The sequence below is a fragment of the Schistocerca nitens genome, chromosome 8, assembly GCF_023898315.1.
Source record: "Schistocerca nitens isolate TAMUIC-IGC-003100 chromosome 8, iqSchNite1.1, whole genome shotgun sequence".
NCBI lineage: Eukaryota > Metazoa > Arthropoda > Insecta > Orthoptera > Acrididae > Schistocerca > Schistocerca nitens.
Window position 1 is genome coordinate 242,053,528 of NC_064621.1, and position 27,119 is coordinate 242,080,646.

The 27,119-nt window shown below is 44.9% G+C and overlaps 1 protein-coding gene across 1 annotated transcript in view; it reads left to right on the forward strand.

Moving 5' to 3' along the window:
• Positions 1–27,119, forward strand: part of LOC126198449 (aldehyde dehydrogenase, mitochondrial) — a 111,367-nt gene that overhangs the window by 33,149 nt on the left and 51,099 nt on the right. Inside the window, exons 2-4 of the mRNA XM_049934777.1 lie at positions 2,946–3,050; positions 3,177–3,317; positions 12,324–12,570. Coding sequence (XP_049790734.1) covers positions 2,946–3,050; positions 3,177–3,317; positions 12,324–12,570 — 493 coding nt within the window. The remainder of the gene's footprint in view (positions 1–2,945; positions 3,051–3,176; positions 3,318–12,323; positions 12,571–27,119) is intronic.

Sequence of the window (27,119 nt, forward strand, 5' to 3'; positions counted from 1 at the left end):
TGGAGCGATTTGAAATGAAATGACCACAAAAGTTAAGTGCCAGTAAAGCAGATGCCAGAGTGAGTCATTGGAAGAATCCTCAGGCACTGTAGTCCATTAGCAAAGGAAGTAGTGTGCAACATGTTTGTTAGACCAATACTTGGATATTACTCATCAGCATGGGATCTATACCAGATAGGACTGATTCAAGGAATAGAGAAGATATGGAGGAGGAGGAGGAGGAGTGACAGTGATACATGGAGTACCATGCACCACATACTTGCAGAGTATAGATGGAAATGTATTGTAAACAGTTAGGTCGTACACAGCAAGTTTTCATCAATAAAACAATGCTTTAGCAGTTGTCTTTGGACAGCAGCAGACAGCTTCCAGATCATATTCAACTAAATGGGTATTTCTTCCATCTTGGTGCAGTCTTTTGTAGCCCCTACTAAACACTCCCAATCTATGTGAGCATCTTGATCCAAATGGTGGTTTCTTGGCTGCATTGTGAGGAGAGAACCTATAGCATGAACTACACAAATAATCTTTAGATACGAGGGTAATCCCAAAAGTAAGGTCTCCTATATTTTTTATAAGTACATAGACCTGTTTATTTCTACAATGGTTTACATCAGTTCACAGTTGAACATGTAGCTATTTTTTGACATAATCACCATTTCTGTCGATGCGTTTTTGTAGACACTGGCAGTTTTTGTATGCTGCCATGCTGTTCAGAAAGTTATGAACCTCTTCTTTCACCTCGTTGTCAGAGCTGAATCGCTGGGACCACAATTAATGCTGACGGGTACTGTGAGACTCTGAAAAAAACTCATACTGGCAATTCAGAACCGGAAAAGAGGAATGATGAGCAAGGGCGTACACATTCTCCATGACAACGCTCACCCACACATCACTCGGCAGACCGTTGCTCTGCTGCAACAGTTTCAGTGGAACATAATCGCCCACCCACCCTGCAGTCCTTACTTGGTTCCCAGTGACTGTCACCTGTTCCCCAAGTTAAAATAACATTTGGCCAGAAAGCGATTCAGCTCCTATGACGAGATGAAGGAAGAGGTTCATAACTTCCTGAACAGCATGGCAGTGAGCTGGTATGACATGGGCATACAAAAACTGCCGCTATGTCTACAAAAATGCATAGACAGAAATGCTGATTATATCGAAAAATAGCTAAATGTTCAAGCTGTAAACTGATGTTCACCATTGTAGAAATAAACAGGTCTATGCACTTATGAAAAAAAGTAGGAGACCTTCCTTTTGGGATTACCCTCGTACATGGAAGGGCAGTTTAAATTTTGTCCTCCAACCCTCCTTAGGTGTTAGCAGATGACCCTTGCATGTATATGTATGTCTTCGGTTTCTTCGTGGTTAAGCACCTGAATTTCGTTCCTGAATTGAAGTCCCTTGGTTAGCATTGACCTGGTTTTGGGAACCTTTGGCCTTCCCTCTACACCAGCCAGGATTACCTTCCCCCATTTTTCCTACATTTTGTATAGCCTTTCATGCATTTTGTTTCCCCCTTTTCTTGTGACATTTTTCCCTTGGTGTTGTCACTGTTGTGCACAATCATGATATGGTGTGGGAATCAGGGTGGGTCAGTTTGGTGGCAGTGCCAGTGCCCCTTTGTGCATCATGGCTCTGGGGCTCCCCCTGTTCTAGTTCATCCCCACTTCCCCCGTTTTTTATTCTTCCTGCCACCCCTATGGTCCTTCTGCCTCTTTGTTTGCACGTTTTCGTTTCCCATCAACTGGACTGTACTGTTGGTGTTGTTCCTTCCTTAGTTTCTGCCATCTTGGATCAAGGGACTGATGATCATACTGTTTGGACCTCCTCCACTCCCCCCCACCCCACCCCCAATCTATCAACCAACCAACCAACCATCTGCTCCTCTCCCCTCTCCCTGTCAGACTACCTGTGCCTCTGTCACATCTGACAAAATTTTATTAATGTGTTACAACTTGTTACTTGACCGGGCAAAGAGCTGTTTTGGGAGAGCCTGATTTCAAATAGGTGGCAGTGCTAACTTAAGCAATTTTGAGAAAATAATGGTATTACTGACTGACTCCTCAGCATTGTTGTATATTCATTTTAACAATTTTCTGTTAGAAATGAAAAAAGAGAACTGTCTTTGTAGTGTAAAATTTCATTTCCATGTATTTGTGAAAACACCTCTGAAATTGTGAAACAGTTATACAAGATATATGCATAATATACAAATGTGAAAGCACAGTTTCCAAATTAAGAAACATAGTATGCAAAATACAAATTCTCTGTAATGTTTATTTAAATCAAAACTTGATTACAAGGATTTCGTCTAGTTAATGTGTCCAGGCAGCTGATTGCAGCTGCATTGTCTGTCTATGATGCGATGCCATAAATGTCTCTATGGCAACACCTCTTCATAGCTCAATAGATGGCTATTGTCTTTACTTACAGCCATTTGTGCTTAGAGGTTGAAAGCTTTCAAAAGCACTGTCAGGTGTCATGGATGTCCTTAAGTTGACTTCATTATAGGAGTGTCTTAATAGTAATGAATAAATGTGTTAACTTCATGCATCTCAGTTTTTATCATGTTATATCTCCTGTGTTACAATAGGTTACTTGTTCTTACTCCCACAGCAGTAGTTGCCTGACAGTACGGGGTATGTGTACAAAATTTGGTTGAAATGAGTCCAGTGGTTTAGGAGGAGATGTGGTACATACATACATTCATACATTTTTATAATGTGTGTGTAGATTTTTTTTTTATTTTGCAATTAAATGTTGATGTTAGCTTTCTGATATCAGGACCAATGCTTCTACCAACATAACATCACTACAAAAAGTAATACAACACAAGTAATTGGTCAAAAAAACTTTCAAAACTGTGTAGCATACTGGCACCAAATTTTAGTGTTTTACAAAGTTTAGTATTTTTATGTATAGAATTTCATTTATTGTTACAGATTTTCATAAACAATGAATGGCACAAGTCCTCTTCATCCAAAACTTTCAAGACAATTAATCCAGCCACAGAAGAAGTGATTGCAGAGATACAAGAAGGTGATAAGGTAAGCCTAATAACTTCAGGCACTTAAAACTTTGTGTCTAGGTGTTATAATGATGGGGGAAAAAATCAGTTTTAACTTCCCATAAATATTAATAGTTGATAATTCTTTTATTTTGCTGTTTTGCAGGCTGATGTTGACAAGGCAGTGAAAGCAGCTCAGGATGCCTTTAGATTTGGAAGTGCTTGGCGAACCATTAATGCAAGTGAAAGAGGCTTACTGCTCAACCGGCTAGCTGATCTCATTGAAAGAGACAGGCAATACCTGGCTGTAAGTTACTGGACCACTTAGAATATCACCAAGTACTCTATGGCAATGAAAGCAAATTGTAAATACTGAAATACATTCGCTAAATGTTTTGTATAGCTAATGTTCAGGATGTTCTCCCATGTAAAGCTACCTTTTTTATAATTTCAGTAACATTTTATTTACCAGCAATGACTGAAACCAGTAATGTTTATCTTGCATTTGTAAAAATTATTACCAGAGTTGTATAAAAGAATATAAACACCTGTGTAATAACAGTGCTTAAAGGAAACCTGCCATACTCCTGCCCTCTACTATTGAAGAGAGCAATCTAACGGGCAAGACACCGGAAATCACTTGGGGTGAATATAGAGCATGTGGGAACACTCACCATTCAAATGTCCCCCAGTCCCCCTCAGGTCATTTGAGCTGTACGAGGCTGAGCAGTTGAATGCTCATACAGCGTTCCCCATAAACATAGGTTAACTCATGATAGATATTGACAGTGGTTAGTTGTTTTTTGTTGCAAAAGAATGATTGAGAGTGCAGCTCACAAGCATGTGCACTTCGTAGCACTAACTCCATGCTAGCGAGCAGCCTACTGTCATGATACTGGGGAAGACAGGTTTTACGAGGTACAATTTGTTAGGCTTGTCTTGCTGAAGCCTCAGTAATAAACAAAACTGTTGATCAGTGTCATGAGAAGTAATGTGCAGATTGTCATGACAGCCTACATCAGAAAGAAAAACAAAACATTGCCTGCCAAGCACAATAATCATCGAAATTCGAAACCGACTGTTAATGACAGGTGTCACATGACTTCAGCAGATGGGAGAATTTCGTTTTGCAGGTGAATCATCAATGACATTATTCCTGGTCAGTGAATGTGTTAATATTTGGAGAACACCAGTGGAAGTCTATCATGTTGACTGTCTCTGTGTGACTGAATCATGGAAGGTGTCGAGTGAAACGTGTCTGGTGTGATATCACAGTACAATTTTTGCCTAGTTGTTGGCCTGCAAGAGTGTGTTTTCAGGGCAGCATTATGCTAATATTCTAAGTGACCACTTTCATTCAGTATTGCAGACTGTGATCCTTGGAGAATGATGTGTCTACCAAGACAGTAATGCTCCCATCCACCTTTTGGAATTGTTGGAGATTGGTTTAATCAGTACACCAATCAAGTAAAACACTTGGTCACATTTGAAGTTCCTTGATCTGAATGTAAATGAACCTGTGTGGGGTATTTTGGAGGACAAGTTGTGCATTCAATTTCCTTCTCTAATAACACATTGGACAAGTGACCTTTTTGCAGGAAGAGTTTATGAGTGTTTATATTATTTTGTTCAATTCATTTATGTATCACACTTGCAAATAATCATACCGCCAGACCATGACCTCATATGGAAATGAAATGTGGACAATAAGCAGTACACAAGACAGAAATAGAAGCTTTTGAAATATGGTGCTTCAGATAATGCCAAAGATTTGATTGATACATTGTCTAGCTAATGAAGAGATATTTAATTGAAATGGGAAGAAGAGTTTTATGGCACAGCTTTTCAAGAAGATGGGGTGAGTTAAAGGGACACATCCTGAGTCAATAAGAAAAAGTTAGTTTGGAAATTGAGGGAAATGAGAGAGGCAGTTAGGTCATTGGCAGGGATCAAGACTTGAAAACAGTTGGCAGATTCAAATTTGTGGGTGTAGTAGTTACCCAGAGATGAAGGGAATGTGACAAGATAGACTACTTTGAAGAGCTGTATCATACCAGTCTTACTACTACTACTACTACTACTACTACTACCACCGCCACAGCTGCCACCACTGCTGCTATTATTATATATTTTATTTATTGTATGGCAATATATGTTTACAAAGATTAAACCCCCCCCCAGGGGGTCCACAACTCTGGATACGTGCTTAGCGAGAACGGGACCCCAAGCTAATGTGGCCCTCTTCCTTTCCGGGCTACATACCTTCCTTTTCCACATCCCCCCCCCCCCCACCGCCTCCCCCCATCTCGGCCAAGACCCCCCCCCCCTTTTTCCTTCCCTTTTTCCCCCTCTGGGAGTATGTTTTGTGCCTACGTCCGGAGACGGACGCTCGAAAATGTAACACATTCTTTGCTTTCTCTGCTTGCAAGTCTTCGTCCTTCCTTTGTCCTCCTCTTTTCCTTACCTCTTCTCTTTACCCTTTCTCCGCTGCGGCGTTTGAGACCTCTCTTCTTTCCTTTCCCCTTCTTTGTTTTTCCCTTTCTCTTTTTTCCTCCCTGTACGTGTCTGAAGGCCGACCCACGCATTTCCATGGGTAGCCGGTGACGGGGTAACGCGTAATTCCCCGCCCCGGGTAGACAGGTAGGACACGTATGTATCACCTGGTAACGGCCAGGCCCAGAGAGGGGCGATTACCCGAGCTGATACCTTCCAAAAGTGCCGATTGGTCCCTCCATCCGTTTCTCGGGAGGTGTGACCTGAGGTGTGAACAGTCACCTAAGGCGGGAGTGCCCTCAGAGAGGGCCCCCACAAGGGAGGAGCGCGCCATCAGAGACGCCGGTAAATATGGGGGATACTTCCGCAATGGTTTCCTCATCTTCTACTATGTCTGCTCACAAGCGTAAGTTCAATGAGTCTCAGCCACAGACAGTTCTACCACCGTTGCCACAGTTCCTTGTTGTTTCTCGGTTTGACGAAGGTCATGACTTTTCCACAGTCAACTCTTTCATTATTCAGAAAGATGTTGACGCAATTGCGGGTCCTGTAAAGTCTTGTTCCAGATTACGAAATGGCACCTTGTTGTTGGAAACAGTCAGTGCCCTCCAGGCCCGAAAATTGCTACGTACTTCACTGCTACACACCTTCCCTGTCCGGGTGGAAGCGCACCGCACTTCACATTCCTCACGTGGGGTCGTTTATACACACTACCTCGACGGATTGTCCGACGAGGAAATTCAACACTACCTGTCTAACCAGGGCGTAACGGCTGTTCATAGTCATGAAACGGGTTGACACGAACATCGTTCCAACCCGTACTGTCTTCTTGACATTTGACAGAGTTCAACTCCCATCGAACATCAAAGCGGGATATGAGATAATCTCCATTCGCCCTTACATCCCAAACCCTACGCGTTGCTATCGGTGTCAGCAGTTCAATCATACCAGCCAGTCCTGTTCCAATACGGCCAAATGTGTTACATGTGGCAAGGATGCCCATGAGGGTGCTTGTCCACCTCCATCCCCTCGTTGCATCAACTGTATGGGTGACCACGCTGCTTCCTCTCGAGATTGCCCCATTTTTAAAGACGAAAAGCTCATTCAGGAAATCAGAGTGAAGGAAAAGGTGTCGACCTTTGCTGCTCGAAAATTATTCGCCAGTTGAAAGCCCACTGTGCCTGAGACAGGTAAATACAGCACTGTCCTTGCCTCTCCTCGGCCAACAAAGGAGGTGGCCATGCAGACTTGTGATCTCACCTTTAGTGCCACAGTCGTCATATCGGCCAGCGCAAAGATCGCCCGTTCAACCTCACCACTTTCGCCTGCTCCCTCTAAGTCTCACCCTTCATTGGGTTCTGCTAAATCTCAAGCCCAAAAGTCAGACACCTGGACTTCGAAAAAAAGAGCCTACACGTGAAGACTTTTTACGTACCCCAAATTCACAACCATCAGTTCCTCCTTCATCTAAACATCCTGTTTCCAAGAAGGCTAATAAGAAACCCAGTTCCTCTCCTTCTCCGCCACGGCGTGTCTCATCTACAGCACCACCTGGCCGTAGCCGCCCTCGGCTGTCTTCTATGTCGTCGAGGCGCACTGCTGGCGGCCGATCGCTGGTGGCAGGAGCTGCTCCCGAACAACCTATGGATCAGGATCTTCTGCCTTCGGCTGACTGCCGTTCCACGCTGTCAGTCGCAAGCTCTGAGCTGTCGTTGAGTTGAGAGCAACCTTGGTCACATTCTTCCATTTTCTGTCCACCCTATGTCCATTATCAATTGGAATATACGCGGCATTCGAGCCAATCGGGATGAATTGTCGATCCTCTTACGATCCAACTTGCCGGTCATCTTCTGTCTTCAGGAAACAAAGCTGCGTCCTCACGACCGTTTTGTTTTCCCCCATTTTCAGTCAGTCCGATTTGATCTCCCCTCTGTTGAAGGCACTCCAGCACATGGAGGACTCATGATTCTTCTCCATGATACTCTCCATTATCACCCAATCCCCTTAAACACTTCCTTCCAAGCTGTGGCCGTCCGTCTTTCCCTTTCTGGAAACACCTTTTCTCTTTGTACTGTATACATTCCATCGTCCACACCAATGGCACGAGCTGATCTCCTTCATCTTCTTGGTCAGCTTCCACCCCCCTATTTGCTGGTTGGGGACTTCAGTGCCCACCACCCGCTTTGGGGATCTCCACATCCTTGTCTGCGTGGCTCACTATTGATAGACGTCTTCCACCAAGCGGATCTTGTTTGCCTCAACACTGGGGACCCTACATTTTTGTCTGCCTCCACGACAAATTTCTCTCATTTGGACCTTTCGGTCGGTACTGTTCCGCTAGCTCGGCGCTTCGAATGGTTCGCCCTTGCTGATACACACTCGAGTGACCACTTTTCATGTGTCCTTCGACTGCAGCCTCAACTGCCATATATGGGCCCGCGACGCTGGAAGTTTGCCCAAGCCGATTGGACGCTTTTTTCGTCTCTAGCGATATTCGATGACCGTCACTTTCCTAGCGTCAACGATGAGGTCACTCATATTACAGACGTTATTCTTTCAGCTGCGGAACGTTCAATACCTCACACCTCTGAATTGCCCCGGCGCCCCCCAGTTCCTTGGTGGAACGAGGCATGCCGTGACGCGATAGGTGAGCAGCGGTGTGCTCTTCGTGTTTTCAGACACCAACCTACATTGGCCAACTGTATCCGCTATAAGCAGTTCCGTGTACGATGACGTCACGTCATCCGCGATAGCAAGAAGGCAAACTGGGACTTCTTTACTAGCACATTTAACACCTTCACTCCCTCCTTGGAAGTTTGGAGTCGGATTCGACGGTTATCTGGCGCACCTAGTTTCTCCCCTGTCTCTGGGCTCACTGTCGCGCATGATACATTAGTGTACCCCGTCGCAATTTCTAACTCATTGGGTCAACACTTTGCTGAGATTTCGAGCTCTTCAAATTACCCGCCAGCATTTCTCCCAAAGAAACGCGCTGCGGAAATGCAACCTCTTGCCTTCTCCTCTCAAAATCACGAAAGCTACAACACTGTTTTCTCCATGCGGGAACTCCAACATGCACTCTCTTCTTCTCACTATTCCGCCCCAGGACTGGATGGTATCCACATCCAAATGTCGCTGCATTTACCATACCATAGTCTGCATTACCTCCTTCGCCTTTATAATTGAATTTGGACTGACAGTGGCGGGAAGCTATCGTCGTTCCTGTTCCGAAACCTGGAAAGGACAAACATCTCCCCTCTAGCTGTCGTCCCATTTCTCTCACAAGTAGTGTATGTAAGGTTTTCGAGTGTATGGTGAATTGCTGTTTAGCTTGGTGACTGGAGTCCTGCAGTCTTTTAACACCTGCCCAATGCGGTTTCCGAAAGCATCGTTCTGCAGTTGGCCATCTTGTTGCCCTCTCCACTTATATCATGAACAATTTTCCCTGGAAACGCCGAACGATAGCAATATTTTTTGATCTGGAGAGAGCATACGATGCCTGTTGGTGGTCAGGCATTCTCTGCACACTGTTCTCTTGGGGCTTTCGAAGTCGGCTGCCCCTTTTTCTTCGCGAATTTATGGCAGAGCGCCCATTTAGAGTGCGGGTGAACACTACTCTCTCCCGTACTTTCTCCCAAGAAAACTGGGTACCCCAGGGCTCTATGCTAAGTGTTGTACTGTTCGCCATTGCCATAAATACCATTATGGATTGTCTCCTTCCTGATGTCTCGGGCTCCCTCTTTGTGGACGATTTTGCGATCTACTACAGCTCTTAACGGACCAACCTTCTTGAACGACGTCTTCAAGGATGTCTCGATCGCCTCCACTCTTGGAGCATTGAAACCGGCTTCCGCTTTTTTCCCAGTGTGACCGTTTGTGTTAGTTTTTGGCGTCGTACGGAGTTTCTTCCACCTTTCTTACATCTAGGACCTGTCAACCTTCTGTTTTCGGATGTCACAAAATTCTTGGGCCTTACAGTTCGACAGAAAACTGTGCTGGTCCTCCCACGTTTCCTATCTTTCGGCTCGCTGTCTGCGATCCCTCAACACCCTCCGTGTCCTGAATGGTACTTCCTGGGGAGCGGACCGAGTGGTCCTCCTCTGCCTCTATCGCGCCTTAGTGTGATCGAAATTGGACTATGGAAGCATAGTTTACTCCTCTGCTCGGCCGTCTATTCTTTGTTGTCTCGACTCTATCCACCACCATGGATTACGTTTAGTGTCTGGAGCTTTTTACACCAGCCCTGTGGAAAGCCTTTATGCTGATACTGCTGAACCTCCGCTGTCCAATCGGCGAGCTGTCCTTATGAGTCGTTATGCTAGCCATCTGTCTTCCATGCCTGCAAATCCGGCTCATGACATTTTTTTTTTTTTTTTTTTTTTTTTTTTTGACGCCTCCATGGATTTAGGGTATGCAGGCCGCTTCCGTCCGGGAGCGCTTCCGTCAACTGCTCCATTCTCTTTCCTTCCGCTTTCCTAAAACTTTCTTGACAACTTGGGGTACAGCACCACCTTGGCTCCGTCCCCGGACCTGCCTGCTCCGTGACCTTTGTCAGTTTCCCAAGGATGGTATCCCTTCACTTGTTTATCATCGGGCATTTGCTGCTCTATGCGCACAAATTAAGGATGCCACATTTATTTACACTGATGGCTCAAAAACATCGTTAGGTGTTGGGAGTGCCTATATTGTTGGCGACACCCCAAATTGATTTCGGTTTCCCGACCAGTATTCGGTTTATACTGCGGAGCTTTATGCTGTTCTCCAGGCTGTCCAATACATCCGTCACCATCAGCGGCTACAGTATGTCATCTGTTCAGATTTTCTCAGCTCTCTCCTCAGTCTCCAAGCTATCTACCCTGTCCACCCTCTGGTCCACCGGATTCAGGACTGCCTCCACTTGGGGGCGTCTCTGTGGTGTTCCTCTGGCTCCCAGGACACGTTGGTATCTGTGGAAATGAGGCGGCCGATATAGCGGCCAAGGCAGCAGTCTCTCTTCTTCGGCCAGCTATTCGCATGATTCCTTTTGCCAATCGATGGAGTGTTTTATGTCGCCGTGTTGCTTTATGGCACGCACATTGGTTGACACTTCCCAATAATAAATTGCGGGACATGAAAGCTCTTCCCTGTGCTTGGACCTCTTCCTCCGAACGTGTCGTCGGGAGGAGGTAATTTTAACTAGACTCCGGATAGGGCACAGTCTTTTTAGCCATCGACATCTTTTAAGTGACGATCCTCCCCCACTCTGTCCCCACTGCTCTCAGCTGTGGATGGTAAGACACCTTTTACTTGAGTGCCCCTATTTTACTCCGTTACGCGCCCGTCTACAGCTGTCGCCTGATATATCTTCCATTTTAGCAGATGACACTCGCTCAGCCGATCGTGTTCTCGAGTTTATCAGTGCCAGTGAGATGACATCAGTCATTTGAAGCTCTTTTTGGGGACAATCAACCCATTCTATAGTGGTTTTTTAAAACTTTCCTTCTGTTTTTAGTTTCTCCAATTTTTTGAGTTTTGTTCCCATTGCTGCTGGTTTCCAGTTTCGTTTTTTTTTTTTCCTGTCACAGACCGGGCGATAATGACCATAGCAGTTTTGCGCCCTAAAACCATAACAAAAAAAAAAAAAAAAAAAAAAATTACAATACTACCACATGCCAACAGTTCTCCAGTGTAAAGTAACACAAATAAGTTATATACGGGTATCAAGGTCTTGTATGTATTGGATCACACTATGTGTGTACTATTACTAGTACCATAGTCCATAAACTTAAGAGCATTGAGCATTCAAGATGGGGGGGGGGGGGGGGAATGGTCTTTCCTGGAAGAACACCACAGCTCCCTTACAGAATGAGTAAGAAATGGTTTTGTGCCTAGCACTGCAGCATCCATTGAGTTATTTAGATTCTGTTCCATGTGTGTGTCTTGTGTTAGTCAAAATAGTTACTAATTTTTATATTCAACATAGTGTTAATGGATTTAGTAAAAAAAAAAATAAACAAACCCAGTGCATAGCTGTGCACTTGTGTGCCACTGATTTAATAGATGCCTTATGGAAGGATTGATAAATCATTGTTATATAGCTTGAAGTTACTCTTTGTGACATAATTGTCTATAGAGTGTGGGCACTTGCCTGGTTGCTCTTCAGTTTGCAGTCAGACAATGCTGGCGGTGCTTTAACAATGAAGATTTTCATTCTTCCTCCCTCTTCTCTCAAATCTCCAAGTTTGGGCACTTTTGCTTATACAGAACCAATGGTGCAGTGTAAATACAGCTTTAATTTGATGATATTGTAATTGTACGTACTGCAGAAATGTGCTGAGGAAGGTGATGTAATTGTTAGGTACTGGACTTGCATCTAGAACATGTTTCCGCTGTACAGTCATCCAGCTTTGTTTCTCATGGTTTCCTTCAGTCATTTAAGATATGTGCCAGGATGACTATTTTAGAAAGGACATGACAGGTAATGTTTCTTTCTTATACTTGTTCTATCAGAGCTTGAACTTTTGGCTTATGGTTTCATTGTGAAATTTAAGTTGAACATTAATCTTCTCTCCTTCCTGAACTGCACTGTATGGTTTTTACTTCTTGAAGTAATTTAACATGGGTCATATTAGCTGTGACATATTTATTGTAAGGAGGAACAACTACTTCAATAATGCATTTGAATCAATGGTGGATTGGAAACATTGAAATAAATCATTGACATGTATGCAGGGAATCTCGGATAGTATTTAGATATCTTGATCTCCGTAAAAGTTTCCTGTTATTTCTACTGATTATACTTTGTTTGTGAATTTATTTTATTTTTAAAAATTGGTTCCAGAGCTTAGAGACGTTGGATAATGGGAAGCCATACACTGCATCATATGCTGCAGACTTAGATTTGAGTGTAAAAACTCTGCGGTACTATGCTGGTTGGGCAGACAAAATTCATGGTAAAACTGTACCTTATGATGGAGATTATTTTACATATACTCGACATGAACCTGTGGGTGTATGTGGTCAGATAATTCCGTGGAATTTTCCTCTTCTTATGGTGGCATGGAAACTTGGTCCAGCACTTGCTGCAGGTAAGTCATGTACATTATCAGTTATCTATAACAAACTGTGACTAACTTTAGTGGCTGAGCTATATTCATGCCATGCTTCTCAATAATTTCATTTTTAATAAAAATTAGAGAAAATAAGATCCTTAAATGAAACTGTTCATGGATGCCAGAAATGTAACACCAAGCTTATGAAAGCATTCTGCTCTATCAAATTAGCAAATGTCAGAATAGACAGCTACATAAGCATCACAAAATACAAACAAAAAGTCACTTCATTTGCCCGAGTTAAATGGTTGCTGTGATTACTCACCAAACATTGATGGTTATGCATTAAGTGCCATGAGTAGGTATACTGTTTTCTCCTCTCTATTTCACCAGCTACTTTCCCTCTGGTATCTGGTGATGCTGAGGCTATTTTTGTGGAGAGGTGTAGGCCATAGAAATAGCAACAATCCCAACAGTCTCATTTACAATGGCATCAATTTGTTTGCAATGGTAAGACTGCTCCCATATACTGGTGCCACATATTCTCCAACTACGAGAATAGTCCCATTGCTGAAGATCGAACAACTGCAGGCTGCACTTCCCATGTTGATTCAGTCAGTTGTTACACAATATTGTCTGCAGCTCGTGGTCGTGTGGTAGCGTTCTCGCTTCCCACGCCCGGGTTCCCGGGTTCGACTCTCGGCGGGGTCAGGGATTTTCTCTGCCTCATGATGACTGGGTGTTGTGTGATGTCCTTAGGGTAGTTAGGTTTAAGTAGTTCTGAGTTCTAGGGGACTGATGACCATAGATGTTGAGTCCCATAGTGCTCAGAGCCATTTGAACCAACCACACAATATTTGCACATATTTTTCCTTTAAGCTCAGTACAGTCTCTTTAATATATAGTGTATGGTCTAGGCTGACTCCCAAATATTGGGAGGTGGTGCAGTGGTGTAGCCTGAAGACTTCTCCCTATCCTGTTGTCAACTGGCTTGTGGCTTATCTAAGACACAGATGGAATGCACATACCTTGGTTAGGTCAAAGTTGATTCTCCTCGTAGTAGTTCCCCAAGGTTTCCAGAGCCTTTGTTGGTTTTCTTTCGACCTCTTCAAATGTTCTTCCTTGAGCAGCGGTGGGAATGTTCCCTGTGTATATAAATCTTTTTATTTGTAACTGGTGTGGCTGGTCATTTGTGTACATATTGTAGATAGTAGGGGAAAGACTCTTCCTTGTGGTAATCCATTCTTTTGGCTACTCCACGTACTTTTCTTTCCTTGGAGGATCATGTGGAATCTTTGATTCTGTAGCATGCTTCTTAACATGTAAGTCAGTCAAATGTCCTTTATTTCAAAGACTTTCAGGAGGAGTTGTTGGTTATTCACTGTATTGTAGACGCAGAAAGGTTGACAAAGACACCAGCAATTATTAATTACCTTCCAGACTGTCTTCAGTATGTGGCGTGAGGTTTTGTACTTGACTTTGTATTCCCTAGTCTGAAACCAGCTTCTTCAGTAGTCAGTTTTGTGCTGATTTTGTGTGCTGTTAGTGACAGATCTTTCTTTCAGGTAGTTCCTATATGTGGTTGGTTAAGGAAACAAGGAGGAAATCATTGGGCTCAGTTGGCTCTTTGCATAGCTTTAGTAATGCTAGTATTTGTGCTCTCCTCCACAGTTTGGGAACTCGAAATGTTTCCAAACATCTGTTCATCACGTTCACTAGCCATTCATTAGTTTTTTGAACCAAACTGCTTTATTTGTTCAGTTCGTATGTTATGAGATCCTGTTGATTTATTTTCTTGGAATTCTTGCACTGCTCTTCGCAGTTACTCAGGTGAGAATGGAACTTGTAATGATTCGCTCTCTCCTTCCATGTTTCACCTTGAAATTCGGTAGTAGTTAGTGAGCAGTCTGGTTCGGAGTAACATTTGTGCTCAGCAGCACACTCATTTGATTATTGCTATGCCCTTAGACTGTTTTGTTCCATGTCCAGGTTATATAGTAGTTTAGCTCATCTTTCCCATCATTGTTCATGTATGTTTAAGAGCAGATCTTCTCAAAGTTCAGTTGTATCTGTTGAATAAGGATGTGTGTTGTACTTGATACAGTGTTCGTTCAAGAGATCTTTTGAACTTAAGTCAAGGCCAGGCATGGTTTGGGGCCTCTATCCATGTGGAATGTGCCTCCTTGATATTTTCTTTGCAAGTATGACAGATTCTTGTAATTTTTTGGGTCTGCCTCTGCGTATTCCACTTAGAGATCCAGTTTTCCAAAAACCTTGGCTTTGCTTACTTCAACTTAAATGTTTGAAGGGTTCAGTTTGTACTAGGACAACTCTAGAAGCCAAACAAGATAAAAGGCACTGTTGTGTGCTGGGGATGGGTTCTTCTACATGGTGATGAATATTCTCAGTAATACCCTCCCTGCCATCTGCCACATTAAACAGTGCTGTTAGTTTAGGGACAAAACAGAATCAAGCCCCTCTCTTTATATCCAACTTTCTAGTCCTCTATTTTAATCAGTTGAGTTATATCCCAGTTGATTTTACACTAGTTAAAATCCCCCAGTACAGTCTTGATGTTTTGGTTATGAAAATCATTTGGCTTGTGGAAGATAAAATCAACATTAAAGTGGCTTGTACACTGATGTAATAGTACATGACTGTAGCTCAGTTGTTAAAATTTCAATGTCATTTGTGTGTGTGATTTGTTGACTTAATTTCTAATCTACAATCTACATATAGACTTCCCACTTTTACTGAGAACTGCATGAAGTGCCCTATTGTACCAGTTACAGTGAAACTCATATTTTATGTTTTCATACAGTCCAGACTTAAAAAGCGAAAAAATTGAGGAAAATGTTAAACCCCCCCCCCCAAATATGAGCAAAAACGCATGTAATTGGCATACAGAATTAAAAATACCTTCTATAAAATCTAAGTCAAGGAATTTAAATGTACAATACAATATAATTGTGGTGTCACCGCTAGACACCACACTTGCTAGGTGGTAACTTAAATCGGCCGCGGTCCTGTAGTACATGTCGGACCCGCGTGTCGCCACTGTGTAATCGCAATCCTAGCGCCACCACATGGCAGGTCACAAGACACGGACTAGACCTCGTCCCAGTTGTACGGAAGACATAGCTTGCGACCAGACGTACGAAGCTTTCCTCTCATTTGCCGAGAGACAGATAGAATAGCCTTCAGCTTAGTCCATAGCTACTACCTAGCAAGGCGCCAATTGTATCAGTGCTAATAGCGTACTAATGTTCAAGAGAGATGTATTCCAACAAGAGAATAAAGATAAGTATTAAACGCATCTACGTACTTTTCCTCTTATTCATTAATAAGTCTCATGTTCCAGAACTTCAAGCCCGTCTGCGTTAGTTTAGCGTGCACCTAGCTACCTCATTGTGTCTATGCTGTATGAAATAGACACAACAATAATAATTTGTAGTAATGAATTTCATTAGTTCTTAAAAAATTACAGATGTTTAACAGCAAGTAAAAACTCCTCAAAAGAATTGGAATTAGTATTAGGGTACAGGGTAATATAGCTGTTTTGACATGCTACGACCACAAATTATATGTCCAAAACACACGTTTTTGAGACATCATCCTTTGTTTTCACCCAGAAAAAAGCAAAAATTGATGAACATGTTGAATTAAACCAAAAACATCACAGTAGCTAAGTGATTAAACCATAAGCATAAATGTGAACATCTGCTTAATTACATACTTTGTCCCCATTGCTGTTATTGTTTAATGCTTTTCTTATGAGCGGCACTTTATATGCTCAACATCGTTAGTGTTATTTTAGGCTTGGTGAGAAAAACAGACATGGAAAAAATGAGTTTACTTTCCCAGTTGATGTTAATAATCTTAGTAGATGTCAGCTCAGTGAATTTCTGTTCACTGTGTAAGATGTAAATCTGAAAGAAAGCTCAGGTGCTGCAGTTTTGCTTCATGCCCTCTATCACTGCTGCCAATATTTACGATCTACAGTGTGTGGTGCAAAGTAAATAAACTAGTAGCATATGTAGTTGTTGCAACTGCATCATGTCAGATTTAAACACGATAGTCTGTAAAATGTACTATTGAAAAACTCTTTCTATTTCCGTGTGACATCTCTGTCATAGCACATCATCTGCACAAAAAGTATATTTTCAGCACTTCACAAAATGCTTTCACCCCTACCTGCATTTCAGTCGCTAAACGGCATCTCCCCTCTCAACACGTCCTGTAGGTGAGCTCATTTTATGAGTGTTAGTCTGGTGTGGTGGCTGCACTGGCTATTGAGTGACTTAACAAATCGCCAGCCAATAAGAGTTCACTAGCCAGAAATGGGCGACGTTTCCTTCATTGTGACAAAGCATATTCTTCGAGACTCAGTGTCTGAATTTAAAAGGTAGGTGGTTGGTATTGTTGCTGAATACAGTACATCAGAAATACATGCAAAATGATGAGACTGAGTTATAAGTAGCACAAGAAAAGGTGGTGACTGGGCGCCTTCATGACATATTTGCTAAGTCCGGAACACTTCACATCGACTTTCATGTTTCTCCATTACTGCTGCAACATATCAGTAGTGTCATAATTGTGCGGTTGAAGCTAAATTGCAGATTACACCAGCATTTCCTCTCTTGCATCTCCCCATTCCTCAGTGGCCTAAAATATTCCCTTAATTCCATGACCACCTGTTTGCGAACCATCTGTCTTCTGAGCCACTTAAATTGTTCAGTCATATCAAATATCAATAGGAAGAAAATGGGACGAAGTCATGTGAGACGTCGAGTAAGAACTTAGAATAGAAGTAAGCCTTAACAGGAAGAAATGTAAAAGTGGAGAATTTTTAGCATTGATCTTATGGGTTTTTCACAGGGTCTATGAATTTATGGCATAGAATCACGAAAAATTTGAAATCGGAGAATGTAAAATCGAAGTTTCACTGTGTTAGGGCTTTTTCGTGTTGCATGCAGACATTAAGTGTGGGGATGGTGGGGGACAATTTTGCTCAATAGTATCTGTGCACACTGTAAATAATCTTGGTTTCACTATTCCTATGAGAGTGATATGTAGGGGGTTGTAACGTATTCCTAGATTAAACATTTAAGTGGGTTCTAAAAACTTTCTAAATGGGTTGTGATGGGATAGTTTTCATCCATCTTAGAGAGACACTCTCTCCAGTGGGTCAAACAAACTTGCCATTCATGCTGCCTTTCTTTGTATGCATTCAGTATCCCCTGTTAGTTCTTTATTTATTTACATTTTCTTTGCGTGGAGCCATCGTAATGATGGCTTTTGCAAACATCAGACTTAATACTATGGTTATATTTATACTTATAAAATACACTATATTCTGTAGCTGTTGCTTCTTACGTCTATTTTTTACATTTATCACATTACAACTGATATGCTAATGCCTCATGTTACAATCACTATTTTAAAATTCATTGAAAGAATATAAACATTTTTCTATTTGCAAAGATTTTAATTTTGTTTTAAAAACATTTCCTGTGTACATTCTTAGAGTTTGGTAGCTTGTTATACCAAATCAAACCACTGATATATGGACTTCTATCAGTCATTTTTAATGTTGTTCTCTTACGGAAATAGTTAAACTTTGTTCTAGTGTTGTGATCGTGTACATCACTGCCCTTGATAGCTTCTGTTGGTTGACTTATAAAAAATAAAACTATTTTGAAGATGTACAGAGAATATATTGTCAGATATTCATGCTGCAAAAACACTTCACGACATGAATCTCTATGTCCCATCTCATGTATAAGTCTTATTGCTCTTTTCTGTAGTAGTAGTATTCTTTTTAAATGTAAATCAGCTGCACAGCCCCATAGTTAAATTCCATAATTCAGAAAGGGGTAAAGTGTTCCATAATATACTAATTTCAGTGCTTGGCTAGGAACTATCTTTGCGAGCTGGCTGAGGAGATATATGGCACTACTGACTTTTCCACATACAAAATTAATGTGGTATGTCCACCGCAAATTTTCATCAACATATACACCCAGGAATTTACAGTTACTATTTTCTGTTGCAAAGATATTAAACACACTATTCATATTGTTGTGATGAGAACTGCCTGTTTTAAATGTCAGTAGTTGAGATTTGGTGGCATACACCTTGAGTCCCTGATCATTGAAGTATTTTGTTACTTCTATTACACCTCTTGTAGCAAGAGATACTAGCTCTTTAGATTTGCTCCCATAGAATAAGAGTGACGTGTCATCTGCATAGCTTACAATATGGGAGTTAATGGGTTGTGCAATGTCGTTAATATATATATAAGGAAGAGAAACGGTCCAAGGATTGAGCCCTATGGTACACCTTGTAATACAGGTTCACTGGTGGACTGGGAGTTCATGATTTTATTATCTAGTTTGTATGACAATTTAGTGCTTTGCTTAAGATTCAACAGGTACATGGTTAGAAGATTCATGGCTTGATCCCCAATACTATAAGATTTTAGCTTTTTAAGAAGTACCCTATGGTTTACCGTATCAAATGCTCTTGTCAGGTCCAAAAATATACCTGCAGTCTGCATCTTCTGGTCCAACAGCCAGTAAACTTCATGGATGAACTGTGTAACTACTGTGGTTGTACTTAGCTCTTTTCTGAAGCCATGCTGCAAATCTAAAAGCAGTTTGTTTTGTGAAAAAGGCACTTAGCTTAGAAAGGATAATGCTTTCGAATATCTTACTAAAAGTGGGAATTAATGATATTGGTCTATAGTTGGATACTTCTTCCTTATTAGACTCTATCCCTCTACAAACAACTTTAGAGGCTGTCGCTGTTCGGGTGTGGACGCCACAGGCTGTTACCGTCTGCAGTCTTTACCTTCCACCGGATGGTGATGTCGCGCAGCATGTCCCGGCTGCGCTGATCGCCCAATTGCCGCCACCTTTCTTATTACTGGGCAACTTCAACGCCCATAACCCTCTGTGGGGTGGGTCAGTGGCGACAGGTCGAGGCGCCACCATTGAGCATTTATTGGCACAGCTCGATCTTTCGCTGTTAAATGATGGTTCCTTCACACACTTCAGTGTGGCGCATGGCATGTAGTCCGCCATTGACCTTTCGATCTGCAGCCCTAGCCTCTTACCATCTGTCTAATGGAGAGTGCATGACGACCTGTGTGGTAGTGACCACTTTCTGATCTTTCTGTCACTGCCACAGCGTCAGTCTTCTGGGCGCCATTGCAGGTGGGCAATGAATAAGGTTGACTGGGACTTGTTTTCCTCCATTGCCGCTATTGAACCTCTCTCTAATGATGGCATTGATGCGGTGGTTCAATCGGTCACCACCAGCATCGTTACTGCTGCAGAATCTGCCATTCCCCGTTCTTCTGGGTCCCCTCGGCGGCGGACTGTGCCTTGGTCATCGCCTGAGATCGCTGAGGCGATGAAAGATCGCCGGCGGGCGCTACAGCGTCACAAGCGACATCCCTGCATTGAACACCTCATCACCTTCAAACTGCTGCATGCGCGGGCCCGCCGCCTTATCCGCCAAAGCAAGCAGGAGTGCTGGGAGCGGTATGTGTCCGCCATTGGCCTCCATGTCTCTCCATCGCAGGTCTGGGTCAAGATCAGACGCCTCTATGGCTACCGGACCCCTGTCAGTGTCCCTGCGCTCTCACTGAATGGAGCAGTTTGTATGGACTCCGGCGAAATTGCTGACAGCTTGGCAGCGCATTTTGCTATGAGTTCCGCTTCTGCGAATTACCCCCTGGCCTTCCGCTCCATTAAAGAGCGGATGGAACGTTGGGGCCCTTTCGTTTCGCACCCACCATCCAGAATCGTACAATGTTCCATTCAGTGAGTGGGAATTTCGCAGTGCCCTAGCCGCTTGCCCTGATACCGCTCCTGGGCCAGATAGCACCCACTGTCAGATGCTGAAACGCCTTTCAGTGGACTGCCAGCAACGGCTCCTCGACCTTTACAACCGTATTTGGGTCGAGGGTGTGTTTCCGTCGTAATGGCGGGAAAGTATTGTTATCCCCATTCTGAAGCCAGGCAAGAACCCATTGGAGGTGGACAGCTACCATCCCATTAGCCTCACCAACGTTCTTTGCAAGTTGCTTGAACGGATGGTGAGCCGGCACTTGAATTGGGTACTGGAGTCTAGGGGCCTTCTGGCTCCATCTCAGGGTGGGTTCCGTACAGGCCGCTCCGCCACCGACAATCTGGTGAGCGTGGAGTCGGCCATCCGTACTGCCTTTGCCCGCCGTCAGCACCTGGTCACTGTCTTTTTCGACATGCGGAAGGCGTACGATAAGACATGGCGTCATCACATCCTTTCTACGCTTCATGGATGGGGTCTTCGGGGCCCTCTGCCGATCTTTATCTGCAATTTTCTGTCGTATCGTACCTTCTGCGTGCAAGTCGCGGCCTCCTATAGTTCCTCCCACGCCCAGGAGAACGGTGTGCCACAGGGTTCTGTTTTAAGTTGTTGTTGTTGTGGTCTTCAGTCCTGAGACTGGTTTGATGCAGCTCTCCATGCCACTCTATCCCGTGCAAGCTGCTTCATCTCCCAGTACCTACTGCAACCTACATCCTTCTGAATCTGCTTAGTGTATTGATCTCTTGGTCTCCCTCTATGATTTTTACCCTCCACGCTGCCCTCCAACGCTAAATTTGTGATCCCTTGATGCCTCAAAACATGTCCTACCAACTGATCCCTTCTTCTAGTCAAGTTGTGCCACAAACTTCACTTCTCCCCAATCCTATTCAGTACCTCCTCATTAGTTACGTGATCTACCCACCTTATCTTCAGCATTCTTCTGTAGCACCACATTTCAAAAGCTTCTATTCTCTTCTTGTCCAACCTGGTTATCGTCCATGTTTCACTTCCATACATGGCTACACTCCATACAAATACTTTCAGAAACGACTTCCTGACACTTAAATCTATACTCGATGTTAACAAATTTCTCTTCTTCAGAAACGCTTTCCTTGCCATTGCCAGTCTACATTTTATATCCTCTCTACTTTGACCATCATCAGTTATTTTGCTCCCTAAATAGCAAAACTCCTTTACTACTTCAATTGTCTCATTTCCTAATCTAATCCCCTCAGCATCACCCGATTTAATTTGACTACATTCCATTATCCTCGTTTTGCTTTTGTTGATACTCATCTTATATCCTCCTTTCAAGACACTGTCCATTCCGTTCAACTGCTCTTCCAAGTCCTTTGCTGTCTCTGACAGAATTACAATGTCATCGGCGAACCTCAAAGTTTTTACTTCTTCTCCATGAATTTTAATACCTACTCCGAATTTTTCTTTTGTTTCCTTTACTGCTTGCTCAATATACAGATTGAATAACATCGGGGAGAGGCTACAACCCTGTCTCACTCCTTTCCCAACCACTGCTTCCCTTTCATGCCCCTAGACTCTTATAACTGCCATCTGGTTTCTGTACAAATTGTAAATAGCCTTTCGCTCCCTGTATTTTACCCCTGCCACCTTCAGAATTTGAAAGAGAGTATTCCAGTTAACGTTGTCAAAAGCTTTCTCTAAGTCTACAAATGCTAGAAACGTAGGTTTGCCTTTTCTTAATCTTTCTTCTAAGATAAGTCGTAAGGTTAGTATTGCCTCACGTGTTCCAACATTTCTACGGAATCCAAACTGATCTTCCCTGAGGTCTGCTTCTACCAGTTTTTCCATTCGTCTGTAAAGAATTCGCGTTAGTATTTTGCAGCTGTGACTTATTAAACTGATAGTTCGGTAATTTTCACATCTGTCAACACCTGCTTTCTTTGGGATTGGAATTATTATATTCTTCTTGAAGTCTGTGGGTATTTCGCCTGTCTCATACATCTTGCTCACCAGATGGTAGAGTTTTGTCATGACTGGCTCTCCCAAGGCCATCAGTAGTTCTAATGGAATGTTGTCTACTCCCAGGGCCTTGTTTCGCCTCAGGTCTTTCAGTGCTCTGTCAAACTCTTCACGCAGTATCTTATCTCCCATTTCATCTTCATCTACATCCTCTTCCATTTCCATAATACTGTCCTCAAGTACATCACCCTTGTATAATCCCTCTATATACTCCTTCCACCTTTCTGCCTTCCCTTCTTTGCTTAGAACTGGGTTTCCATCTGAGCTCTTGATATTCATACAAGTGGTTCTCTTCTCTCCAAAGGTCTCTTTAATTTTCCTGTAGGCAGTATCTATCTTACCCCTAGTGAGACAAGCCTCTACATCCTTACATTTGTCCTCTAGCCATCCCTGCTTAGCCATTTTGCACTTCCTGTCGATCTCATTTTTGAGACGTTCGTATTCCTTTTTGCCTGCTTCATTTACTGCATTTTTATATTTTCTCCTTTCATCAATTAAATTCAATATTTCTTCTGTTACCCAAGGATTTCTATTAGCCCTCGTCTTTTTACCTACTTGATCGTCTGCTGTCTTCACTACTTCATCCCTCAGAGCTACCCATTCTTCTTCTACTGTATTTCTTTCCCCCATTCCAGCCCTGTGGACAGCATACTTGCGGAGACAGGTGTCCCTCCACTGCGGTTACGACGCCAACAATTTCTGGCTGCTCATGCTGCCCATGTTTTTAGCTAGCCCGGGCATCCAAATTAACGTGTCACCCCCTGCGGGTACAGGGTAAGAATAGGCCCGAGGTATTCCTGCCTGTTGTAAGAGGCGACTAAAAGGAGTTTCAACCGTTTCGGCCTTCCATGTGATGGTCCCCCTTGGGGTTTGACCTCCATTTTTCAAAATTCTACAGAAGTACGAGCCTTTTGGGGAAGGACGCCTTACGTAGTGTACCACTGGTCCTCAGTGCACTACGACCTTGGCACTCAGCATTGTACCGGCGTTGTAACCATACGCACTATTCCTCAAATTGGGCCTAAACGCCTGATGGGTTGTACAAGTTATGCCCATAGTGCGTCCCCATCTGCACCTACGATCATGATGGACTTTCCATGGCACCAGAAATCCAGCACGGTAGCCAGCCCGTTGTGATGGGGTCGTCATGTACCCTCTAGGTTGTAGCCCCCTGACAACACAGGGATCGTACTGCCGATCCTGAGCTGCACCCTCCCCACGTCGGCCAAGGAGTAGATGCCCGTCTCCTTGGGGCATCAGGACTCCCGGCAACGGTCATCCTGCCAGGTGGCCCTTGCTGAGGCTGGGTGGCGCCTGTGGGCAGAGCCCCTGGTCGGAGTGTGTGGTATCAGGGCGGACGTTTCGCAGATGAAACGTCAACACGTATCAGGTCGCTCTGCGGCCGAGTCTTTCAAAAGGAAAGGTACTGTCTCTAGTTCTGGTTCTCCTGCCCTTTCCCCCTTGGCCACTCCCTGCGAAGAGGGACAGGCCCGCCGGCTTGGGGCGAAGTACTTCCACCGCTATTTGGTCTGTTCTCGAACCGATGGGGGGACGTTAGCCACCTCCAAGCCCATGTTCTTTGTTCAGCACATTGAGGGCATCTTCGGGGAAATCGAGGCTCTCAGTAAGATGCGTTCAGGGTCCGTTCTTATAAAGACCACCTCCGCCACACAGTCGGCGGCACTCCAGGCGTGGGACCGCCTAGGGGATATCCCAGTGTCCATTGTACCGCATCTGGCACTAAATAGGACGCAGGGGGTTATTTTTCATCGGGACCTCCTGCTGCAATCTGATGAGGAGCTCAGGGCCAACCTGGAGCGCCGAGGCGTGCATTTCGTCCAGCGAGTCTAGCGCGGCCCCAAAGACCGTCGCATCGACACCGGGGCCTTTATCCTCACCTTCGAGGGGGACGTTCTCCCGGAGAAGGTAAAGGTGATGTGCTACCAGTGCGACGTGCGACCTTATGTCCCGCCTCCTATGCGCTGTTTTCGGTGTTTGCGCTTTGGGCACATGTCGTCACGGTGTGAGGCTGAGCCCTTTTGTGGCGATTGTGGACATCCTCTTCGTGAGGAACATACATGCACCCCACCACCTCGGTGCGTCAATTGTCCTGGCATCCACTCGCCTAGATCTTTAGACTGCCCCGCGTATCAGATGGAGAAGAAGATTCAAGAATTAAAAACTTTGGATCGCCTCTCTTATTCTGAGGCCAGGAAGAAGTATGACCGCCTCCATCCCGTGACGTTGACAACTTCGTTTGCCTCAGTCGTGTCCACTCCTTCCACAGTATCCTCACCCCTATCCTGTCCCCCCTCCACCTCCTCACGCCATCCGGGGTCTATGCCTCTGCCTCCCAAATCCCTCCCTTCCAAATCCTCCTCCCTCGCGGCCCCTGCCCCTCTGCCCCAGGGACCACCCTTCCTCCTCCCTCGCGGCCCCTGCCCCTCTGCCCCAGGGACCACCCTTCCTCCTCCTCCTCCCCCTCCGCCGCCTGAGAAGCGATCCTCTTCTCAGGCGTCCATCGGGGAAACGTTCCGGACCCCGGCTTCCGAGGTACGGCATTCCAAAACAGACCCCGCGCGTGAGGACCTTCTTCGGGTCCAGCCCACCACCCCTGTGCCTCCTCGGACTTCCAAGAAGGCCTCCAAGAAGAAGTCTCTATCCCCCTCTCCACCTCGGCGCGTTTCGTCTGACGCTCCATCCGTGAGTCGCTGCTCCCAGCTGTCCTCAGTTTCGCCGGGACGCTCTGCTGCCAGGCGCTCAGCTGGCTTCTCGTCGGCAAATGATGCTGCCCCTCCTACACCACCAGGGACAGTGGCCGCAGCTGGCGATGACTCGATGGAACAGGATCTGCCTCCAGCCGGTTGTAGCGTTGTTCCCTCGAAAACCTGACCCTCTGCGGCCGTCGAGGTGACCAACTCTTCCCCCGTCTCGTTCCCTCTCTTTTTTGACTAGCGATGGCCTTGTTCCATTGGAACATAAGAGGTATTCGATCTAATTGGGTGGAATTACAACTTCTCCTCCGCCTGCACTGTCCGCTCGTCCTTGGTCTCCAGGAAACCAAGTTGCGCCCGACTGACCGTATTGCCTTTACCCACTATACCTCGGAGCGGTATGACCTCACCCCTGTGGACGGTATCCCAGCTCATGGTGGGGTCATGTTGCTCGTTCGGGACGATGTCTATTACCATCCCATTCCATTGACCACCCCACTCCAAGCAATAGCTGTCCGCATTACTCTTTCTGCTTTTACTTTTTCAGTTTGTACCATCTACACTCCACCGTCATCTGCTGTTAGTCGGGCTGACATAATGCACGTGATTGTTCAGCTTCCCCCGCCATTTTTATTGTTTGGCGACTTCAATGCCAATCATCCCCTTTGGGGCTCTCCTGCATCCTGTCAAAGAGGCTCACTCTTGGCGGATGTCTTCAACCATCTCAATCTTGTCTGTGTCAATACTGGCGCCCCGACTTTCCTCTCTGACTCTACTTATACCTACTCCCACTTGGACCTCTCGATCTGTTCTACCACTCTTGCCTGTCGGTTCGAGTGGTATGTCCTTTCTGACACCTATTCGAGCGACCACTTCCCCTGTGTCGTTCGTCTCCTGCACCACACCCCATCCCCACGTCCTTCGAGCTGGAACATACCGAAAGCTGACTGGGGACTTTACTCCTCCCTGGTGACCTTTCCGGACGACGATTTTTCTCAGTTGTGACAGTCAGGTCGAATACCTCACGGCTGTTATCATCAATGCTGCCGAACGTTTCATTCCTCGTACTACCTCTTCTTCACGTCGCGTTTCCGTCCCCTGGTGGAACGAGGCTTGTAGAGATGCTATCCGTGCTCGACGACGTGCTTTACGCACCTTTCGCCGCCATCCTACATTGGCGAATTGTATTAGATACAAACGACTCAGAGCGCAATGCCGTAGAGTCATCAAAGACAGCAAAAAAGCTTGTTGGGTCTCTTTCACCAGCTCCTTTAACAGTTTTACTCCCTCTTCTGTCGTTTGGGGTGGCCTGCGCCGGCTGTTGGGCATTAAGGCCCACTCCTCGGTACCTGGCCTGACCTCAGGTAATGAGGTCCTCATTGATCCTGTGGCTGTCTCCAACGCCTTCAGCCGGTTTTTTGCGGAGGTTTCAAGCTCCGCCCATTACCACCCTGCCTTCCTTCCCAGGAAAGAGGCAGAAGAGGCTCGGCGACCTTCTTTCCACTCGCTGAATCTGGAATGCCCCCTTTACTACGCGGGAACTCGAACGTGCACTTACACTGTCCCGGTCCTCTGCTCCGGGGTCAGATGCCATTCACGTTCAGATGCTGGCATACCTTTCTCCGGCGGGCAAAAGCTTCCTTCTTCGTACCTACAATCGCGTCTGGACCGAAGGTCAGGTCCCCATGCGTTGGCGTGACGCCATCGTTGTTCCTATACCCAAACCCGGGAAGGATGGACACCTTCCTTCTAGTTACCGCCCCATTTCTCTTATAAGCTGTGTCTGTAAGGTGATGGAGCGCATGGTTCATGCTCGGTTAGTTTGGATTCATGAATTTAGACGGCTACTTACCAATGTCCAATGCGGCTTTCGTCGCTGCCGCTCCGCTGTTGGCCACCTTGTGACCTTGTCGACATTCATCATGAACAACTTTTTGCGGAGGCGCCAAACAGTAGCCGTGTTCTTCGATTTGGAGAAGGCTTATGATACCTGTTGGAGTGGAGGTATCCTCCGCACTA